General features: G+C 37.0%; 4 protein-coding genes across 4 annotated transcripts; 1 reads left to right on the top strand and 3 right to left on the bottom strand.

The window, feature by feature from the left end:
* Positions 1 to 5,463: 5,463 nt before the first annotated feature.
* On the bottom strand, positions 5,464 to 6,936 carry BKA55DRAFT_575638 (uncharacterized protein). The gene has a single exon (XM_046193397.1). The coding sequence runs from the start codon at positions 6,861 to 6,863 to the stop codon at positions 5,586 to 5,588; it is 1,278 nt and encodes a 425-aa protein (XP_046046225.1). The 5' UTR covers positions 6,864 to 6,936; the 3' UTR covers positions 5,464 to 5,585.
* Positions 6,937 to 8,238: 1,302 nt separating this feature from the next.
* BKA55DRAFT_692953 (Spherulation-specific family 4-domain-containing protein) lies at positions 8,239 to 9,827 on the bottom strand (the record flags this gene model as incomplete). Its single annotated transcript, XM_046199849.1, has 2 exons — positions 8,239 to 8,505; positions 8,529 to 9,827. The coding sequence occupies 2 exons, from the start codon at positions 9,825 to 9,827 to the stop codon at positions 8,239 to 8,241; spliced, it is 1,566 nt and encodes a 521-aa protein (XP_046046224.1).
* Positions 9,828 to 15,389: 5,562 nt separating this feature from the next.
* Positions 15,390 to 17,826, bottom strand: BKA55DRAFT_542022 (uncharacterized protein; the record flags this gene model as incomplete). Its single annotated transcript, XM_046190449.1, has 9 exons — positions 15,390 to 15,433; positions 15,497 to 15,658; positions 15,717 to 15,850; positions 15,917 to 16,016; positions 16,284 to 16,522; positions 16,585 to 16,723; positions 16,793 to 16,915; positions 16,974 to 17,299; positions 17,354 to 17,826. The coding sequence occupies 9 exons, from the start codon at positions 17,824 to 17,826 to the stop codon at positions 15,390 to 15,392; spliced, it is 1,740 nt and encodes a 579-aa protein (XP_046046223.1).
* Positions 17,827 to 18,312: 486 nt separating this feature from the next.
* Positions 18,313 to 22,179, top strand: BKA55DRAFT_103663 (von Willebrand factor type A domain-containing protein). Its single transcript, XM_046184684.1, has 2 exons — positions 18,313 to 20,091; positions 20,145 to 22,179. The coding sequence occupies exons 1-2, from the start codon at positions 18,500 to 18,502 to the stop codon at positions 22,090 to 22,092; spliced, it is 3,540 nt and encodes a 1,179-aa protein (XP_046046222.1). The 5' UTR covers positions 18,313 to 18,499; the 3' UTR covers positions 22,093 to 22,179.
* The last annotated feature ends 51 nt before the right edge of the window (positions 22,180 to 22,230 follow it).

Raw genomic sequence — 22,230 nt, 5'->3', positions numbered from 1 at the left:
TAAACTAAATTAGGTAATATATCTAATAGCTTTAGAGGCTAGTTAAGAATCCTTAAAGTTTATTAATATTACTATTAAATAAGTTAGGTTAGTAAGGTTAAAGGATCTCTTTATAGTCTTTTTTAATAACTACTAAAGTTATAATATATTTAATATACTCCTTATAAAGTCTCTAGTTATCTTTTGTATTTTTTTTAAATACTTTAATAGTCTTAATAAGATTAGCTACCTTTTTCTTTAAATTTTTAATTTTATTTTTAGCTATATTAAAGTTATTTTTTATATTCTCTAAGAGGTTATTATACTACTGGCTAAGTTATTTAAGTTTATATTTAAGTATTATAACTTCCCCTTTATAAGTACTTAAATAAGTAAAGGTAATATCTTTTTTATTTTTATTATTAATTTCTATAAGAATATCTTTTAGGTTTTAGGGTATCTTTTATTATAAGTATTACTAGATATATCTTAAGTTAAAAGACTAGCTTAAAGTAATAAGTATTATTATATTAATATTATTTAATATTATATAATATAATTTAAATAAGAGCTATTAATATATAATAATTAGGTTTTTTAAATAAGTAAACTAATTTATATTAGGTTTATGTTACGATTCGTGCCCGTAACAGCGTTGTAAGGCTTCTATAAGGCAGCTGTAGCACCCCCATAATTGCTTGCATAGCGATTATGGCCCGATCTTTTGCCCTGTGGCTTAACGGCTTGTGTAACCGTTACAGTTTATATTTATAAATTATATAAGGTATAATATTAAGTATTATTAAGTATTATATTTCTTAATAATTAAGTAATATATATTAGGCTTATTAATATAAAGATACTTTATTAATAGCTAGTAAGCTAAGTTCTAGGAAAGTACTAATAAATATGTTTTATATACTAATAGTAGTTATATAAGAGCAATATAATATAAGGTTATTGTTAGTCCTGGAATAATGCGGTCCTAGAGCGCCGTTATTCCTATACTTATCGGTCCTTATCTGGTTAGTTACTAAGGTGGAGTTTTTTATGGGGTATACGTGACGTAGCCACTGAGATCGTAACACCTATATACTAAAGGTAACTTTATAACTTAATAAGAAATAGTAATAATTTAAAGGTTAAATCTCTAAGGATTATTAGTAATTTATAGTAATCCTAATAATAAAGTATTATAATTTAAGTAATTTAATAGGAGGGGGTTATTACTAAAAGAAGTAATTCCTTTATAATTAGTAAAAATTATAAGGGCTATGTAATATAGCTAAATAGGTTATAATACTAAGCTATTTAAGTTTATATTTAAGTTTTATAACTTCCTCTTTATAAGTATTTAGGTAAGTAAAGGTAATATTTTCTTTATCTTTATTATTAGTTTTTATAAAAACATTTTCTAAGTTAATAAATATCTCTTATTATAAGTAATACTAAATATATCTTAAGTTAAAAGGCTAGTTTAAAGTTATAAGTATTATTATATTAATATTACTTAATATTATATAATATACTTTAAATAATAATTATTAATATTATAATAGTTATAGCAAGCATTTTAAGGTAAGAGGTTTAAGCTTATTAATAGGGCTAAATAGATATTTATAATAATAAGATATAAAAAGGTAATATCCCTTTAAGATAAAAGACTTTCCTTATACTTTTTAAGAGGCTTTTTTAAACTTAATTTTTATTCTTTTCTCTTTATATTTAATACTATTAAACTAATTATTTAATTCTCTATCTTATAATAAAGACCTTATCTTAATTAAACCTAATTAATAATCTATACTTAGCTTATAGTTAAGAAGTATTAAAAGATATTATCTTATATAGTCTTTTTTTTATTATTACTTTTTACCTTTAAAATATATAATAATTAAGGTTTTTAAATAAGTAAATTAATTTATATTAAGTTTATATTTATAAATTATATAAAATATAATATTTAGTATTTATAAAGTATTATATTTCTTAATAATTAAATAATATATATTAAGCTTATTAATATAAAAATACTTTATTAATAGCTAGTAAGTTAAGTTTTATAAAAGTATTAATAAATATTATTTATATATTAAAAGTAGCTTTATAACTTAAAAAAAAATAATAATAATTTAAAAGTTAGGTCTTTAAGGATTATTAGTAATTTATAGTAATTTAGTCTTAAAGTATTATAACTTAAATAATTTAATAAAAGAGAATTACTATTAAAAGAAGTAATCTTTTTATAATTAATAAAAATTATAAGGGCTACGTAATGTAGCTATGTAGGTTGTAATAATTATAGTTATATTATTATAATATTTACTATTTAAAGAAGCTTATAGCTACTTAATAAGGCCTTTTATATTAAAATACCTAACTTAATTCCTTATTTTATAATAGCTTTTAAAAATTATAAATATAAGAATAAGCTTTATATTATAATAATAAAGATTAAAAAGGCTTAAAATAAAAACAATAATATTATTTTTATCAAGTAAGCTATTTTAGGCTATAAGGTCTTCTTACTTATATATTATTATTATAAAAAGCTAATAATCTTTAAAGGCTATTTTAAAAAGGAAATTAAGCTATTATAAAAGCTAAAATAATTTTTTATAATAAAAAGGCTTATAAAGGTAAGTAATAAGGGATTTATTAAGAATTTTAAACTAAGGATTATTAAGAACTTATATAAATAATAGCTTAATAATATAAAGAAATAGTTAGTAAAGCTAATAAAGGCTATAAAGCTAATTAATAGCTAGTAATAGGCTAGTTATAGTCTTAAATTATAAGAGCGCAAGATAAGGGGGATGGCATATTGCGATATCTAAGATAGAAGCGGGGTAATTGCGAGGTTTTGTAGAAGAAATATATTAAGTTTTATATAAATTTAGGTTACCTAAAGTTAAAAACCTAAAGTTATAAATTTAGTATTAATAGTAAAAAGAGGATTAAATAAGTTATAAAATAGGCTATATAACTAAATAAGTAAATAAGCTATAATATTAATATATTATTAATATAAATAAAGGATTTTTATATTATATTATATTTATTATTTAGCTAAAGTATTTAATATTATTATTTTTAATTACTTTAAAACCTTTAAAAACTTTAAAGAATTTTCTTATTAACTTTTAATTAATTAAGATAATATCTTTAAATAAGTTTAAGATAATTAATTTATTTTTTAATTTAAAGCTAAAAGGTTAATTAAACCTTAAAGTAAATAATATCTTAATTATTATTAAAATTAATATTTCTCTTAATATTAAAAGTACTTTTTATATATATAAGAATTAGGTTTTTATATTAAATAAGTAAGTAATTAAATAAATAATATAAAACTTAAAAACTTATATAAAAGAAATAACTATTAAGCCTACTTAATAAGACTTATTTATAATTAATAAACTTAAATTTATATACTTTTTAACTTTAAAGACTTAGGCTTTATTTTTCCTTATTAAGTTAATAAATCCTAAATAGTAAAATAATACTTAAAATATTATAATTATTACCTTTTACTTATAGTTTATTATTAAAAGATTTAAAAAGAATTAAATAAAAAAGAGTAATTAAAAATAAGAGGATTAATAAGGGGGTAATTAAGGACTAAATATTATAATAAAACTAAAGAGGCTTATATTTAATAAAGAATATTTATAAAATATAAGATTAATTAATTAATTAAATTAAAGGTAAATAGCTATAAAAATAAAGGCCCTATATATATATTTACTTAATAAGGAATACTTACTTAATATAGTTTTTTAAGTATATAAGTATATAATAAAACTATATAAAAACCTATATAATAGTTATAATAAGTATTTTAAGGTAAAAGGTCTAAGCTTTATTAATAAAGTTAAATAGATATTTATAGTAATAAAGTATAAAAAGATAATATCTCTTTAAGATTAAAGACTTTTCTTATACTTTTAAGAGGTTTTTTTTAAACTTAATTCTTATTTTCTTTTCTTTATATTTAGTATTATTAAATTAATTATTTAATTCTCTATCTTATAATAAAGACCTTATTTTAATTAAACCTAACTAATTATTTATACTTAGCTTATAATTAAGAGTATTAAAAGATTTTATCTTATATAGTCTTTTCTTTGTTATTACTCTTTACCTTTAAATTACTTAATAGGGCTTCTTTTTATAATAGCTTTAATATATAAAGTTATTATTATATATTATTATTATTATTATATATTTATATTAAAGCTAATTAGTAAGAAGGGAAAGTTATAAATTAAGATCTTTTTTAATAATATATAAAGTAGTATAATTTATTTAATAAAAAAGCTATTTCTTTAAATATATTATATCTTTATAAATAACCTCTTCTTCTTATTATAGCTCTTTTACCTCCTTTAATAGCTTAGCTTTAGTATTATAGGTATAATATACTTTAATTATAATATTAGTATTAAGATAAAAAGAATAAAAGAGACTAATAAAGCTCTTAATAATATGCCTTTAAGGTATAATAAGGTTATATTAATCCTAATATTAAATAAAACAATATAAATAACGTTTAGCTATATTTCCTTTATTAATTTATCTTTTTTTATTTACCTTAAGTTATTTAAATTATTTAAAAAGATAGTAATATAACGCTTTTTATTTTAATTATATATAATAATGCCTCTTATAAATATATATTAAAAAAGAAGAAGTTATTAGCTAAGAGAGATATAAAAATAAAGGCATAATAGCTATAATAAATTTTCAATAAATATAGCTTTAAGATAATCCTTATTCTTATTATTATTACTAATAGAGGTACTGTGGAGCCTCCCCCGCTTGTGGCTGATGGGTCTTAAGGTGTGTATGTCACCTGTATTCGGGAAAGGATCTATAAGGCGAAGGCTGAGTCACTGAAAACGAGGAAAGGCTTAAATCGTGTTTAGTCTTATAGTTCTCGAATATGGCGAGAATGAAAATCTCCAATTGGCTCTGGACTCGACCTAGCAACGGAAAATCAGTACCATGCGCTATAGTTCCATTGCCACTCACTCTCGTTAATCCTTTGCGCGAAACACTTTCTTCTATGCCAATTTGGGATTGCGAGAATCTAAAGGATAAAAGACATCATGGAATCAGAGACGGCATATCTCAGGTTGTGAAAGATCATTGTTGTGCCTATAATGACGCCTGTGCCTCATAGAGTATAGGCGTGACTAATCTCTGTAGGCACCAAAGAGTACTTTCCAGATCGCATACCCAGCAGTGGAGGTATGCTTGAACGGAAAGATGAACAACGGCTTGTTTGAGCGAAGCAATAAAGGCAGGGCCAATATAGGATCCTAGGGTCTGTGTGGTTGCCTTTGTTTCCTCCATTGTTGTCGTCCTCCAGGAACATTTATTCTGCTTTCTAGCGAGGCGGTGTGTTCTCTTTTTTACCTGCCTTGCATCTTAGTGTCTCTAATAATAGTGTCTTATGACTATCTAGTCTAAAGCGATTGCCTTTCAACGCGGTTAGGGAGCCGGAACATGGAACGACCCGAGCATGATTAGCCAATTTAATTTCAGAATAACAGTTATAAGATAAGCCTAGCTATTATAAACGTTCTATCATAAACGCTCTATCATAAACGCTCCAGTAGGTGCACCTGGAGCCTGGTATTCTCTAGACTTCCTGGAAATCTTAGTGCTGCAGGTAACTTATACTCCTTTTCATGGCCACCTTCGATAAGTTTCGCCCATGCTGGCGGTTCCTCCTCCTCTGAATTTGTGCTAGTGTAAGGCCTACTCTTGGGCGGTAGCAGAGCTTGGTAAAGTAGCCACTCGACTGGATATTTCTTTTCTTGTCCTTTGTTGCTACTATCAGGTAGCGCGACATCAGCTCCAGGGCTATTTACAATAAGCAATAGACTTCCTTTAGGTGCTGTCGAAGTCAGTCTCAATAAGAAAGCTGTGGTTTTAGATATTGAGATCGAGTAGAATTCGTGGAGCGTAAAGAAGAGAGTAATTAGTGCCGGGTTAGGCCCAATCATCGCACGCAGATCTGTACTTCTGCTTTCGAGGATGTCGAAGTGGTTGACTGCTAGATTTAAGACGTGAGATGGGATAGCAGAGGTTTTTGAAGCGTGCGCCTTAGCGGTCGCATATTTAGAAAGAGTAGGAGAATGTGTGAGATTATGTTGTAGTTTTGTGACAATCCCTGACCAATCGTGCCTATCAATGAGGTTGAGATCAACCATAGCACTGTCGTTGTAATCAGGGTCGAGGTGTGAGGTAGTGATAGAAATAATGTCTTGCATTATCGCATCAGGAGAAGATGACTCTAGCCGGGGAATTTCGTCGAGTTTGCTTTGATGACAGTGCTTTAGCAATGCCACACATGCTAATAAGTCGGATCCTCCTCGCCCAATGCATACGATCTTGGATGGCTTTTGCCCATCATTGTGAAGAAACTGTTGGACCCATGCAGCCTCTCTCATCTCACTGCAAATCCAAGCTAACACATTTGCAATTGTCAGAGCTCTACTAGGGCTCCAACGGATTGTATATGCCTCCAAGAACTTCTTGGTCCCGAATGCTTTGCAGTAGTCCTTTTGCTCGAGGGCTTCCCTGACCTCGCGTAATACTGGTATCAATGCATTGAATTCGTCGACGGCAGGAAATGTAGTTCTGATTGTGTCAAGAATGAGTTGTTGATGTTTAACAGATAGACTCTGGATCTGTTCTGTCGAGCTATTATCCTTCACTGCTGCAGGCGTCTGTTTGGCGGATTTCCGTATATAGCTTGGTCCAGTCCATCCCGGACGGCGGCTTGGTGGTGCAACCGGTGCCTTAGATGCACTGCTGACCGACGGTTTCCCATGCTTTGGTTGCGATTGTGCATTGCGCTTGAACTTAGTCATGATAAATCCTCATAGGATGATAGATTGACTTTTGAGGTAAACGGGCATAAGCTCAGGTGTAAGGCAAAGGGTTGTGGATAAATGAGACCATCACGAAAAAAATACAAAAATATAACCTCCCGATCGGCAAAAGTATTTTCCGATACCTAGCCGGAAGCCATTAGTGGCACCGGCAGAGTTGCATGCTTAAAGTTGTTCTAGTGGTAGCGGAGACCTTTGCCACTATATCTAGCTTATTAGCCTATGCAAGTAGCCAAGAAGATCCGAAATCTATAACCCAGATTACAGGAGTACTACCGGATATTATATAGACGCTTAAATTAGCCCCCCTTCCCACCGGCGACCTATTCCGAAATACTAGGACATAGCAGGATACTAATATTTATAGATATAGAAACATCCTTTGCCTATAAGCTAATACCAAGAGCGGAACTTATCTTTGCCAAGCGGTCCCAATTACCATACTTCCCATAGTAACTCTTTCTGCGCCCCTGAAATTTTACTATACTTAGGTTAAAAGTGCCAGCGCACCATTTATATATTTAATACTTATACACAAGACAAAGTGCAGCCCTTGATACCCTCACGATAAGAATCTGTAAAAATATATAATTCTAATATAATATATATTAGATAGTAAAATAGAAAAATAAAGTAGCCTTGATTTCTCTTAATAAAAGTCCTATTTAATATCTCTTAAATATAAATATTAATTACCCTTATGATAAATACTTATTAAAGTAAGTATTTAACTAATAAGAGCACGCTCAGTTCAGCTCCATAATATACTATAACCTAGCCACATGTAAATCTATGAAACTGAACAGAAGGAATGCATATCTATAGGTACAATTATATTCGCCGAAAATGAGGCACCCCATCCCAGCATTTTCCATCTCAGGTGCTCCCTCACCCCGGAAATCTGCTCCTTATTCAAGCGCAACCCGCTACCTCTGTTTTGGTGTTAGTAGTTATTGCAATTACTGACGTAGTTGACAGTGATGAGGCAGCCGTCGTCTCTCTTATAAGAACCGCACTTCCCACAACCACTGATCTCATGAATATCCTGATACGTCTGTCACATCTACCTCCCGCTTACAGTACAGCTGTCTCCGCCTTGGATGAAGACACCGCAGCCACCGATTCCGTCTCCCCAGAAGTTCCCAGACATATCGTTGCCGGCCGCGTTGGTACTATATTTGCTTGTTAGCTGAGTGGAATGAAAGTGGACTCCCGTTCTAGCACATTGAAGGTTTTGCTTACCCGGGCTTGTAGATGGCTGTGTCAGTTCTATCTAGGTTGCTCGCCGCAATGTCACTACTTTTTGAGGTTGACGGTGCCCGAGCACATGGCTGAGCCCTTGCAGTCGTAGCCACTAGGGTCCGGCGAAAAGGCATTTGAAGTGGGTCCAGGAGAACTTCTTGGTGTCGATCTTGCTTGTCCCGATCGGCAAGGTCCACGTGCACGTGTAGCCCGAGATGTCGGCGTTGATGTCCTCGGCAATCTTCTCCCAAGCCCAGGGGGCGCTGGTGAAGCCTGGCGGCGTCTTGCCGTTGTACTTGAAGAACTTTGTGCCTTCGACCATATACTTGGTGCAGACGTACGCGTCCACCTTTGTGTTGACGGGCCATCGCATTCCATGCTATCCCAAATGTAGACGCGCACAAAGACATACGGCACGAGAACGTCAGCTTTGATAATGGCGGAGCCACCCGACGGCGAAGAGCTGTAGTTGATGATGGTCTTGCCGTTTGGCAGTGACTGTGTGCTTGCGGTCGCCGAGTTGGACTGTGACGACTCCGTGCCACCACCTCCTATCGCGGCTACTGAGAAGGTCGTGGAGCTCCCCGGCTCAAGGCCGCCGACCGTCACCTCAGTCATGGACGCGGGCACGCTCGCCACGAATTGACCGCCTCGGTAGACGGTGTAGCCGATGGCATTTAGTGCCGCTGACCACTTGAGGTGCGCAGAGCTGTAGTCGGACTTTGTGAAGGTGAGCGACCCTGGCGTCGAAGCACCGCTTCCAGACCTAAATGACTTCTTCTCTCTCAGAGGCCTGCCTCCGGAGACAGCAGCCAGGGACGAGAGCATGTACGAGTCGGCCGGCAGGTTGTCGTAAGGGTTCTCCACATCGTCGTCGGTCATCTCGAGCAGAGTGGCACCACGCTCACGAGCCAGCTGCGCGACGTGCGACACAGCAGACTCGGGAACTCGGTACACAATGTGCCAGAGCTTGCGCGTGTCGCTCACGGGCCAGCCGTTGGATTGGTAGTCGCTCAGATAGTCCTCGTAGCTTCTCTCAAAGGTCATAAGCGTATCCATGGTGCGCTCGAAGCAGCTAGGCATGGTGGCGCCGGAGTTGAGAACGGTGAAAGCACCCGGGTGCTTGGCCTTGGTGTGACGATCGATGTGGATGTACAAGTTGGCGTAAATATTGTTCGGGCCGCAGTCATTCCAGCCTTCGTCAAAGAAGATGCCGCCGATGCTGCTTCCATAGAGCGAGTACCATGCGTCGACATCCTCTTCGATCTGGGCGGTCCAGTCGGCCAGCTCAAGCGATCCCAGCCGTGTTTTGAACTTCTGATGGCTGACGCGGAGATAGCCCGTGCGGACATAGCCGATGATGGTCTTGCCTGAAGCGGCAGCCCGTTCAATGACCTTTTTCCAGTCCGAGTCGACCTTAGAGTCCGGGCCGTTGACCACGCTGGCGACAAGGACGCTGAGCTTGGACGAAAGGTAGCCGATCAACCTGTCCCACGCACCAGGGTCTGCGATGGGGTTGATGTAGGAAGCAATGGTAATTTGGGTGCCATTGACGCCATCTTGGCCGCCTCCGTCGCCTCCGCCACCGTTGGGATTCTCGGGGGGATCGCGGCCCCACGCCTCGAGGATCTGGTTTCGCACCTCGGTGAGGCCCGCGGTCTTGGGATGAAAAGCCTTGGTGACCCACTCCGGTGCAACCATCGTGCTCGTGTCAAAGTCAGTCTTATATACGCAATGTTAGAGCGCCCAGCTCCATTGCGGACGTAACATGCACAGTTTGAGACCTGCGCGACCTCTGACTTTAGTGGCCGAGCATCTGGCAGGTATTCGAGAGCCGAGAGGATGACGAGTCGCCAGAAACCGGGCTCACCAACCAATCTGCCTGCCCCTCACCCCTGGTAGCGTCCAACTAGATCCTGATCCATGGCGGAGGTCGCATGAAGTTGAGAAGGTACAGTGCAAAGTCAAAGTTGAACCAGCAAAATGTGATAGGCTCATTTACGGCCCATCGGATGGATGGTGAGGTTGAGGTAGTCAAAGGTGATCAAAGGTGATGCTCACTGAGCAAGGGTGATCAAAACCTGAGCAAGAGCGGCGTTGCTGACTAACCAAGCCAAAGCGCGAGGGCACTCATACCCGCATAACCGGCTGTGCGTTTAGTATCACGTGTTTTTCGCATAACCGGTTATGCAGATAAGGCTGAATAGCTGACTTTAGATTAAATGCATAATTATTATTTAATAATAATACTATTTTTAATTAAAATAGCCTATTAGAGGTATTTTTTATCTTTATAACTGCTTATTACTTTATATCTTCTGCTATTAATATGCTATTTGGCCTTAATCTGCTATAAATAACCTAGAGGTAATATAACCTTCTATCTTATAATATTATATAAGAATAATTAGCTTAAGAACAGTTAGCTATTTATAATATTATAGATAAGAAGAAAGTCTCCTTATATTAAAGGGATTATTAATACTAATATATAAAAGGCCTCTCTATTATAATAGTAATATAATTAACTTAATAATATATAACCTCTTTTTCTTAACTTAAATTAATAAAGGGAGATATTATATATAAGATATTTATTATTATACCTTTAGTTATATTATATAGATAATTCTTCTATTACTCTTAATCTATATAAGAAGCATTTAATATAGCAGTAATTTAATTAGTAAATAAATATATAAATTAAGAGCTAAATTCTTTATCTTCCCTCCTTAATACTTTATCTTCCTTTAAGATATTAAATAATCTAATAACTTATAAGTCTTTAAGCTTATATAGTTTCTATCTCTTTAATAATAGCTCTTAATAATAATAATAATAATAACTTTAAGATCTTTAAGGATAATACTTAACCTATTCCTTATATTATTCCTTTAAATTAAAATAACTAATTCATCCTATAGCCTGCCTTTATTATAAATAACTTAAAGACTAGCTAAAGGGTATATAAGGCAGCTAGCTTCTTCCCCCTTATTCCTAGTCTTATTCTTTATAGCTAAGAGAATCTAAAAGTATAATAGCTAGTATATAATATATTTAATACTAATAGTTAAATAGCCTAGAATGCTCCCCTAGGAGCTAATATAAATATAAGTCTCTTAACGCCAGTATAGCTATATATAGTATATAATACTAGCTTTATTCCTACTAGGGCTCTAGTAATTATAGCAATATAGAACTAGGGATATAATATTAAGGGAAACTAGCATACTAGCTAGCTTTATAATATAATTAACTAATAGTTAGCTTAACTAGTCCTTAATGTTATGCCTTTCTAAATAGCTTAAATACTATAATAATAAGATATAGTATATTAAGTAAGGCCTCTAATCCTTATTATAATATAGCCTATACCTGCAGTTAGAATAACTATATATATACTAACTTTATAAGTAGCCTAGCAGAATAGCATATATATTAATTTAGTTAATTTATAGGGGTATATTATATAGACTTAGATAGGCAGATAGTAAGGGGAATTAAGGATATTTAGGGTTACTTTCTTATATATATTTAGTAGTATATATACTAGTTTAAATCTCTTACTATATTAATATTATTTACTTTATTAAGGTTATAATCTACTTAAAGAGAAATATATAATTCCTTTACTTAATCTATTTACTTATATATATATAATTTAATTCTCTATATTTAACCTTATACTATCTTCTTACTTATTAATAATATTAAAATCTAGCAGATTAAGGTATTAAGATATATATTAATTAATTTAGCTTTTTTTTCTTAATTTAATAATATATATATTATCTTACTTAGGCACAAGTAGCTAGTTATAAGTATAGGTATTTTAACTAAGATAATTAATTTATAAGGATTAATAATTTTATATGCTCTGACTTTATTAACTTTTAATTATTATAAATACTATAAAATAAAAAGAAGCACTTTAATTATAAAGAGCTATTATTAAGTAATAATAATTATATTATTAAATTTATTAAAATTCGCTTTATCTATATATATCTCCTAATTAACTATTATCCCTCTATATCTCATTTAGCATCAGGCTGCCTAACTGCTTAGTTATCTTGCCAGGAGAATCAAATTGCCTCCTTATTATAGCCGTAATAATATATAACTTGCAGGTCCTTACCGGGATATATAGCTAGGGCCTTCTGCTCTTAAAAGCTGTATTTCTAGTTAATTAATATTATTATTAGATCTATTATTATTATTAAGCTAGCTGCATATCTCCTCTAATATCTAATCTCTTAGTTTAAAGCTATTATAAAGCTTAATAAAGGGCCCTATCTGCTCTGACCTCTAGCACTATTAATACCTAATTATATTATACTCTAAAGGCAGTCTAATAGCTTCTCTAAAGGTATAGTTAGTAAGAGAGGTATTAGGGGGCTGCTAGTTAAACTATACCTTATAAGATTCCTTATACTTTATATATACTTAATGTATAGGCTCTTAAAGGTAGTAGTAGGTCGGGGTTAGGGTTATTTATAGTATTAAGGCTATAGCAGCAGTAAGAGATATAGACCTGCTTTATATATTTATAATTATAACCTCTTTTATAATAAGATCTCGTTCTCTCTTTATATTATTAAGCTTTACTGCCATTTTAATATACTTCTTAAGGCATAGCCTTAAGTTTTTATTATAACCTTACTTATAATATTAAGAGCAGGTCTATAGCTTTTTAGGTATTAAGGGAAGTAGTGCCTTTTTAACTCCTTTAAATATATATAAATCTCGCTATATACTTAATACCGGCTATAACTTTAAGGCTATATAGTAATTATTAACCTTATAAGGCTTAAATATTAGCAGCAGTATCCTAAATTGCTAAAAATACTAATATAAATAGAAATAGCTTATTAATAAAGGCTTATTTCCCTAGATTAATAATATAAAGGCATAAATATAAAGTATACTTATAGTCTTTAAAAAACTCTTAATATATTAAAAGAGACTCTCTCTTATTTATTTTTACTGTAAATTAACTATAATTAATGCCTTATAAGATATCTAACTATAAACTTAACTATATAAAGCTCTTAATAATATCTAAGTATATTAAGTAGGTTTTATTACTTATTTAAGAGCCTATATAGATTTTAATATAATTAGCTAGTTTATAATTACTAGCTTAATAATTTAAAAAGCCTTAAAGAGGTTAGCCTTAAAGCTTTTTAAATAAGATTTAAGTAGGGAATAAATACCTTTTACTTAAGATATAATAAATTAGTTTAGATATAAATACTTATTTATAAACGCCTTAATAAACTTACCTTTATAGGGGTTTAGCCAGGTTAAGAGAAGGTAATCTACCTCCTTTAAATATAAATAAGTATATTAAAGCAGAAAGGCCTTTAGTCTCTTATTATATATAGCCTATAACTTTAAGGCTATAAGTATATACTAACTATTATAGAATTCCTTTTATACCTCTTATCCCTCTTTATTATCCTTACCCTTTATAAAGCTACTTATATAAAAGGTTAAGACTGCTCTATTAATATACTAAAGGCAGAGTATAACCTTTAATACTAAAAAGCAAAGAAGGGATATAATAGCATTTATATAAGTAAGGCATTAATTAGTTAGTATAACTAAAGGATAAGGAATATTATTAATATTATATAAATCTTATAATACCTTAAGAGCCTAGGTAAAGTTCTCCTCTTCCTTACTATTAAGATATATAAATATAATATAAAAGGTACTCTTTATAATATTAATACTAATTATATTAAAGAGAGGTATTTTATACTTATTAATCTTATAGGTATAGTTAACTATAAGTACCTTAAGGTATAACCTAGCAAATTAAAGTAATTCTAAATAAGTAAATATAACTAACTGCAGTTAAGAGTCCTTTCTAATAAGGTAATAACTCTAAAAGCCTTATAAATCGAGATATTAAAGTAAAGTAACTATATAGCTCTATCTATTAGTAAGGTCTTACTTTACTTAAGAAATATAGTTTATAAGATCTAAATTAATAAATAATACCTCTATATTCTGCAGTAAGTAGGTCTTAATTTAGTATTATTTAATATTAATAAAAGTAAGCTTTTTAACTATAAGGATATCTTTATTAAAGAGCTTTTAGTAAGTTATATATATAATACTACTTTTAATAGTAGGCTTATAATTATAATAAGAGTAGGAAAGATTAAGATAATATTAAAGACTCTATTTACTCTTATAAAGGCTCTCTTTTCCTATTATAAAGAACTTACACCCTATATATTAAGTAGTATACTTCCTCTTCCTCTTAGAATTAGGAATTAGTATATATTTACCTCTATTATAATTATAGCTAAAGTATATATATAGTCTTCTATTTGCTATATATATTATATGCCTTATTATAAAGGCATATCCTTAAGCCTTTGCCTACTTATTAATATCTATAAGAAGGGCTTCTTATAATAGATATAATGCCTTTAAGGGAAGAATATTATTAGGCTATTATCTTGCTAATTTATTAGTAATAGAAGGGACTAAAAGCTTAATATTACTTATTTAAATACTAATTATATAGATAAAGTTAAATTATAAAGCAGAAAGTTAGTAATTACTTTATTAGTAATATAAATATAATAGGAAGATAAATTAACTAATAGTCTCCTAGTTATGCGGATTTGACTATCGAAGCTTACGTGGCCTTATCCGCACAACCGGTTATGCGAAAAACACGTAATACTAAACGCACAGCCGGTTGTGCGGGTATGAGTGCCCAAAGCGCGAGTCTCCTGGGTTTCGTCGCAGACTACCTAGGCAGTCAGGCATCCAACAAAGCAGCCAGACATTAAAGAAATAACATATAAAATTTGCAATTCAGATTATATATTGCAGCCAATCTTACAAGCTTCAATTATTGAACTTGGTAGTACCGATCAATCGAGTATTATACGACAGCTCACTGCGCGACAGTTTCATACCTATAGTAAACCAGGCTATACTTACCTATATACACAGAGAAGAACTCTCACTGAGAGTATTCATTAGGCATATTTCCTACTTTGAACATTCAAATTGTTTCCTCCGTGCCTTATAATCCGAAAGTCTCTCTTCACCTTCACCAGCCCAATCCACAACTGCGACGACGACATGTTTATTTGTCCTTTGGTATGACGTACCTCAAGCTGAAGTTTGACAAAAGTGATGTATAAAATAGAAACTGCAGAAAGGCCATGCATATAACCAGAAATATGGTGGAGGAAGAAAGCGTCCCAAACCCCTAGTAGAGCTGTCTTGAAATCAACTTGTAAGCGTTAAAAGGCCTAGCTCCAGCAGCGGATTATCTATCGTATATGTATTAGTAAGAGTTCTGCAGGGTATAATCACTTGGAGGTATTAGAACTGACTGTAAGTGGCGGCAACGCTTATATGAAACCGCCCAAGCCCATCCCTTTTCCGTACTTGGCGATAGACTGCCCCGTCTCTCTCCTGCATCCGTATTTCGCAGGTGGGAGCACTCATATCAGGCGGCGCCCCTTGTTCCAAAGATGATATGAAATCCTCGGGCACTACGTATCATGTCAGTATCTGACGTGCTTGAACCAGATCTGCATCCGATTCACATACACTCTTGACTCAGTGCTGCATATCCATTTTCGCTTCGTATGATTAGGCGATGCTGGTTGTTTGTCCGAGATACAACAATGTCAATGATGCCATTTTCGATATGCAGGTCCTCGAATAAGATCTCGTCCGCTTGCCTACAGGTTATTAGAAATTTTATAGTATTTAATAGGGTTCGGAGTAATATTTCAGTAAACACGTACAAGTGGAGAAGTAGAGACTCATCTGAACGAGGATATAGATGGCTGATGGCGAATAAGTCTACTTGCATCTCGCGCAATTTGAGTTGAAACGCATCGGTCGCTGGTGCGCAGGTCAGTTAGTGTTAGGGATTTGAACAAGCCCTGGGGAGCTTTCCTTCTGCATTGCTGAAAGAGAGGACAACATGAAGCCCGTCAAATCGACTCTCCTCATCTTCATCAGAGGAGAAGCTTGCGCATTTCACAGGGCCTATCTCAAGCGATGATCCTCTTCCCTCGGTAGATAGCCTCTTAAGTTTTGTATTATACTCCACTGTGTGTATAGCTGTTAGCAGGTGGGCTTCATCATCGGGCTTTGTTGATTTCTCACAGTACACAATAGATTTCGAAATGTCCTTAGAAATGCCCTCTTTTGTTTTATAGTGAAAGACGAGCTCAGCGCAATTATCGTATGAGATTTGGGACGACTGAACAGCATCATCAGCTACATGTCTCGTAGGCAACGACTTATAGTGAAATAGGTTAACTGATGCAATGGCATCCCGAGTGAACGACCTTGTGTCGGATGAAAAGGTAATTGAATCGATGAACTGCGTCGAGGAGGTATTCCTAAGAGACACATATCGATTAATGGCCTATTGCATATGAATGTCAGGATGGTTGATATTTACCCGAGCAAGCTGAGTACTCTGACACTGTCCGCTGCCGGAGATAGATGAGCCACTGTTGTATTTATGCCTTGCTGTAGAAGTTCTTGTGCTTTGCGAATCGCAAGTTGATCGACGAAGTCTTCTTCAAATCTAGACATATCTGCTCACACCTGTTAGCGACTGCGATCGCCCAGCTTCATTATATTATGATGGGGCATTAGACCCTCACATTTCAAATTCGATGACCGAATTGTGAGGTTTTGTAGCTGGTGCGTATCTCTGTTCTTCATCTTGTAGACAATCCAGGACCTCGGGTTACCGGATAGTCTGACTGGGAAGCTTGACGGAGAGACTGCAACTATGTTAGAGGGTTGTATTTCTCTGCAAGTAATGGAATGCGGCGAAGTTACATGTCAATGCAGATACTTGATCCGTATGAAGTTCGGTGCTTGCGGTTCCGTGATGTGAGCAATGGCACTGGAATACATTGCTTTGCTTGTCTCTCGGCTGATCCATAGAACGATCTAACAGCCGAAGTGCAGCTCGATTACAGACAAAGTTATCAGCCTGTAGCCTGAAGTAAATAATGGCAGGGCCATCTTGGGCCTCGACGCCTGGCTGTACAACTGTATTTTGAACTTCGGAGTTTTCCGTGTTGGCGAGAAACAACTGGTATAGCTTTTGTAGGATCTCTGCGGACTCGGAGACTTGAGTGCTCATCTTGGCAGTTCTCGTGCTACAGAGACTCAGTTAATGTAGCTCAATTGCAACAAATGAATCATTCACCCACTTGTTGACAGCACCGAGGACTAAGCCCAGACAGTTGGTGTGAAGAATTAACTGGCTTCTAAGAGTCGCAAGATCTCCCCCCTCGGTGGTCCACTGAATCGTCTGCCAGTTCCGCTTGATCTTCTTGCCAATCCGAGTGAATGCGGGCTCGTTGCCAGTGCTTTCAACTCCGGTGCTAGAAAGTCTACCGTATTCCTTGACAAGATTGTCCAAGTGGGATAGTGTCTCGTTACAGTTTGCCAGCATAATGGTTATCGGGTCATTATCGGGGTCAAGGCCTGACTCGCCTCGGATTTCTCCCTTATCTGTCGCTTTCTTGAGAGACTCTAGGGCCGCGCTGAGCGCGTATAGTTGATTTTCGACCTCCTGGAACTCGGCTGGGGCAGACTTGCGGCCCTTGGTAAATGCTCTCCCCAAGCGGTAGGCAATCTTGGCCATCGTATATGCGTCTCCGAAAGATATGGGGGAAGCCATGTTTCCCTGAAGGTCACAAGTACATTGCCAGATACGTGAATTGTCAAAGATCCACGAAATTCCACGAACTTTCATGAATCTTTACAGTTTAGGCCGCAGATGTAGGCTGCCTATACAACGATGGCTAGATCATCATCCAGTATCATCGCCACCGCCGTATGTTTCATGTGTCTCGTAAAAAACTACACTGTGTAACAGTAAAACAGGCAGCAAAGCGGATGTGCAGGCTCCAAAAGCGTGGGATTGGTTGTTGGGCTTCATTGCCAAGCACACCGCCTGCGCAGCCGGGCGTCGGGCTGTATGCACGTTTCTTATTCTTACGCTGCTAAGGCTGAGCTGTGAGTTTCATTCGCTACTGCCCAAGAGTGAGAAGCGCTGTGGCTTGCCACTATTGCTCCCCTGCAGATTCCGCGTCATAGTCATGTTACTTTGCTGTTATACGTCGGAATCAGGCTTCAACCTGCTCTTGATTACTGAGTACCTGACCTCAGCCTCAATCAGCCCATGGGCATGCTCCATGTCGCATTGACCTTTCTCAACTGCCTCCAGAGCCTCACAATTCGCACTTCAATCACAACTCTTCTACTTTGTTGCCCAAGTCTGTTACTGGATTTCTGTCTCCCCGTTGACCTCCATCCTATTTCCTCTACTTGCAAGTTCCGAACCTTCATTCATGGATGTGCCGCTCCCCAGCATCTATTGGGACCCAAAAGAGCTCCGTGGTGCCCACTACCAGGAGGTAACCCCTGGGACTGAAGATGTACTACGACACGCTGAAGTCGACTCTGTAATCGAAGATTCTATTCTCAATATTCTGTCACCCTACGAGACGTCGGCTTCAGTCCGGATATTAGACCTCGCCACGACAATGACTGTTACTATGCTGTTTTCGAATACCACGGACGGGTTCATCCGAGAGGGATACTTCTCATTTCCTCTACCTTCGACATGCTCCCTGACCAAGTTTCGCTTCTTCATAGGAGACGACAGAGTCATCACCGGGAAAGCGAAGCCTACACTCAAAGCCGTTGCCGACTTTAGCGGCGCCATACATAATCGCAAGACCGCCGCTCGTATCAAGCAGGAAACATCGGAGATCTTCACGGCTGCTTTGGGTAATCTGCCGCCGCAGGGAAAGCTCAAAGCTGAAGTCTCGATGGTCATGATGCTCAAGGAGAAGATACCTGATAGATTGCCGACCCGCATCAGTACCTTGAGCATCCCAACCCACGTCGCCCCTCGCTATGGCGAATTGCCCACGTCGTACCTAAAAGACACGATCTCAAACCCAGAAGTCCAGCATGACCTGTCCATTACCGTCGAAGCCATATTCGCCGGCGAGGTTATAGATGTGATCAGCAGGACCCACGAAATCTCGTACGAGCATCGTAGTGGACCTCGTCCTACCGACAGCTGGGGCGCCTTTGTCCATGGAGACTCATTGTCTCAAGAACCATCAAACATTGTTACAGTGAAGCTCAAGAAACCTTTGTCAGCTTTAGATGGTGATTTTGTCCTTGATTTCGTCACGAAGCCTTCTGCAAGTACCTCAGCACCTCATGCCTACCTAGAGCGCCACCCAACTCTGCATGATCATCACGCCGTCATGGTCACCATTCCTTCAAATATCCTTGTCGATACTCATTCTAAGATCGACGACTCTGAGGTACTCTTCCTTATGGATCTATCTGGGTCAATGTCTAATAAGCGTTCGTCCTTGAAATCGGCGATTAAGTTCTTCCTCAATGGCATCCCAGTGAACCGCCGTTTCAATATTTGGTCATTTGGCAGTACGTACTCTAGCCTGTGGCCGAAATCCAAATCCAAGTCGAAGGACACTTTAAGCGAAGCTTTAGAACACGTTGAGTCTGAAGTCAAGAAAGACCTGGGAGGAACGGAACTGTTACCAGCCTTGAAGGCAATATTTAACGGTCGGTCATCGGAGAAGTCCTCGATGACAAGCGATATCCTCCTCCTCACGGATGGTGAGGTATGGCGCGAAGCGGAGACAATCGAGTTTGTGAACTCGGCCCGGAAGCATTCTGGGTATTGTGTTCGTTTTTTTTGCCTTGGAATTGGTGATGCCGTTTCACATAGCCTTGTCGAGGGCGTGGCGAAAGCAGGTGGCGGATATTCTGAGGTGGTGCCAGCCAAGTCTCAGACAGGCTGGGAAGATAGAGTGGTGCTCATGTTGAAGGCTGCTTTACACACGCACATCGGGCCCGTCAAGATGGATATTGGTGAGGAGACAAAAAGTGGATTTCGGTAGGTTATTGAGTAACACAATTTCTTACATCGCTGACCTTCATATAATCCAGGCCATGGGCAGACGAATCTTTCCTTAAGTCGCCAACGGATATATCAATGCTCAGTCCATTTGTCACGAACAAGGTCTTGATGCTCTTTGAAACAATGCGTCTTCCTATCAACCGAGCTGTTATTCGTCTCACGACGACGGATTCGTCAGGGCGGGAACAAGTCCGCAAGATCAAGCCAACCCCTTTCCACTCAGAGCAGCCTGTAATTCACCAACTCGTGGCCCGAGAGCTTCTCAGAGACCTGGAGCATGGTCGGCATTGGCTCGTTCATCCGAGCGAGGACTCATTACGCCTCGAAGGAGAGCGCATCGCTTGCAAGTGGTCACTCGTCTCAAAGTGGACTTGCTTAATTGCTGTCGAGGAGTGTCGACCCAAGGCTAAGCATGATACTCTCCCGGACGCAATCTTGGACAGCATCAATTCTCTAATTCAGATCAAGCCGGAAGAATGGGTTCCGGATTTGTTGAGACCTATCCGTGGTCCGAAGACAACGCCTGACTTCCAAAAGGACATTGCCATCGGCATAGAAAGCGACAGTGAGAGCAGTAGTGAAAGCGAAACCGAGAGCGAGTCTGGAGACGATACGGATGACATCAGCCCGGATCAGGGAGGAAATGGTCCTGACAAGGACTCCGGCGGAGGTTCAAGCGCCGGACCAGACGGCTCAGGAGACTCGGGAGAGACTTCATACACGCCCGATTCAAAGAAAGCGGGAGGGTCAGAAAGCAAATCGCAAGAATACAGCGCGGGTGGCAATACAAGATCACATACAGCACATCAGGCAAAGAACTCCGCCACGAGTCAGTCTGTAAAAGGAAACAAGTCGCCCTTGAAAATAACGCGCGGATATCTACAAAAAGTATTCGAGTCTCTGGGTTGGCCAGCTACACTCCCAGTTGATAACCACTCACTTAATCAAAACGGTACAGTTGAGAAGCCTTGTTCGATACAACCCTTAGCCGTTGCGAACGAGACGAGCCTCCCACTAGTTCCGACTACTGCTCTGAATCGCCCCATTGATGACGGAGACGAAGACGAAGAGGAGATTCTAAACAAGAGAGCCCTCATAAAAGACTTGGTCGGATTCCAATCTTTCGATGGCTCATTCGCTGATATGCCACAGGCGGAGATATACCTCGTTGCCATGTTTGGCAATGAAATCCGCCCAGCTCTGGGGAATGTCCTCAAGGTTATGTCACGTCGCCTTAACCACAAACGAAATCGAGGTGCAGCAAACGGTAAATATTTCGACCTGGCACTGGCCGTGCTCATAATTGCGCTTCTGAGAAAGCATTTTGACTCTTGTCGGTCACTATGGTGTCTTATGGCTGACAACTCCCTGGAATTTGTGAAAGACCAGCTGGCAGGAAAGCAGCTCAGTTCCCGAGATGCAGTCTCCATAGCTCAAGAGGCTATTCGCGGAGTGGAGGTGACTATGAAGAAGAGAAATGATCAGTATCCGCCTGCCCCAGCTCCGCCTAGCGCTCCAACAGCCCCTTCTCGTTTACAACGAGGAAGAAATGGACCTGATTACTCTTCCCCAGCCTCTCATGCGGGTTTCTCCCCTTATCGAAACTCACCCAGACCCGAGGATAACGAATGGGATACGAGATACCCCAGCGACAATGACAAAGCAACAATGGTAGATAGGGACATTTCATGGCCGCAAGATTCTGAGGAGCCTCGCATACCACCAAGAAGGAATACACCGGATATACCGCCTGGTCCACTCGCCGCAGAACACTGGTCCCAGGAAATCGATGAGTTTGAGAGTCGACACATCCCTAGGGCTCCTCTTGGGGGTAATAGGCCTCATCCGGGTAACAGGAGCGAAGTGTATGAGACATTGACCTATGAAGAGCTGCGTCAGGCCCAGTATGAAGGGCAACCAGGAAGGACAAGCCAGAGAGACAGAGAACTTGAGCAATTACTCAGACGAACGAGCTAAGGCGAGAAGATGGCCGATATGTTATATTGAGTACAACAGCTTTGAATGAGGGAAGAATACCTAAACACAAAGCTTCATTACATACTTTGAACAGGGTAATAGAGTACTAAGAAGGTCGTCATACTTTGTATCCAATTG

Source organism: Fusarium redolens (assembly GCF_020744475.1).
Source record: "Fusarium redolens strain MPI-CAGE-AT-0023 chromosome Unknown BKA55scaffold_13, whole genome shotgun sequence".
NCBI lineage: Eukaryota > Fungi > Ascomycota > Sordariomycetes > Hypocreales > Nectriaceae > Fusarium > Fusarium redolens.
The sequence above is the reverse complement of the archived record's forward strand: the minus strand, read 5'-3'. Positions and strand labels throughout refer to the sequence as shown.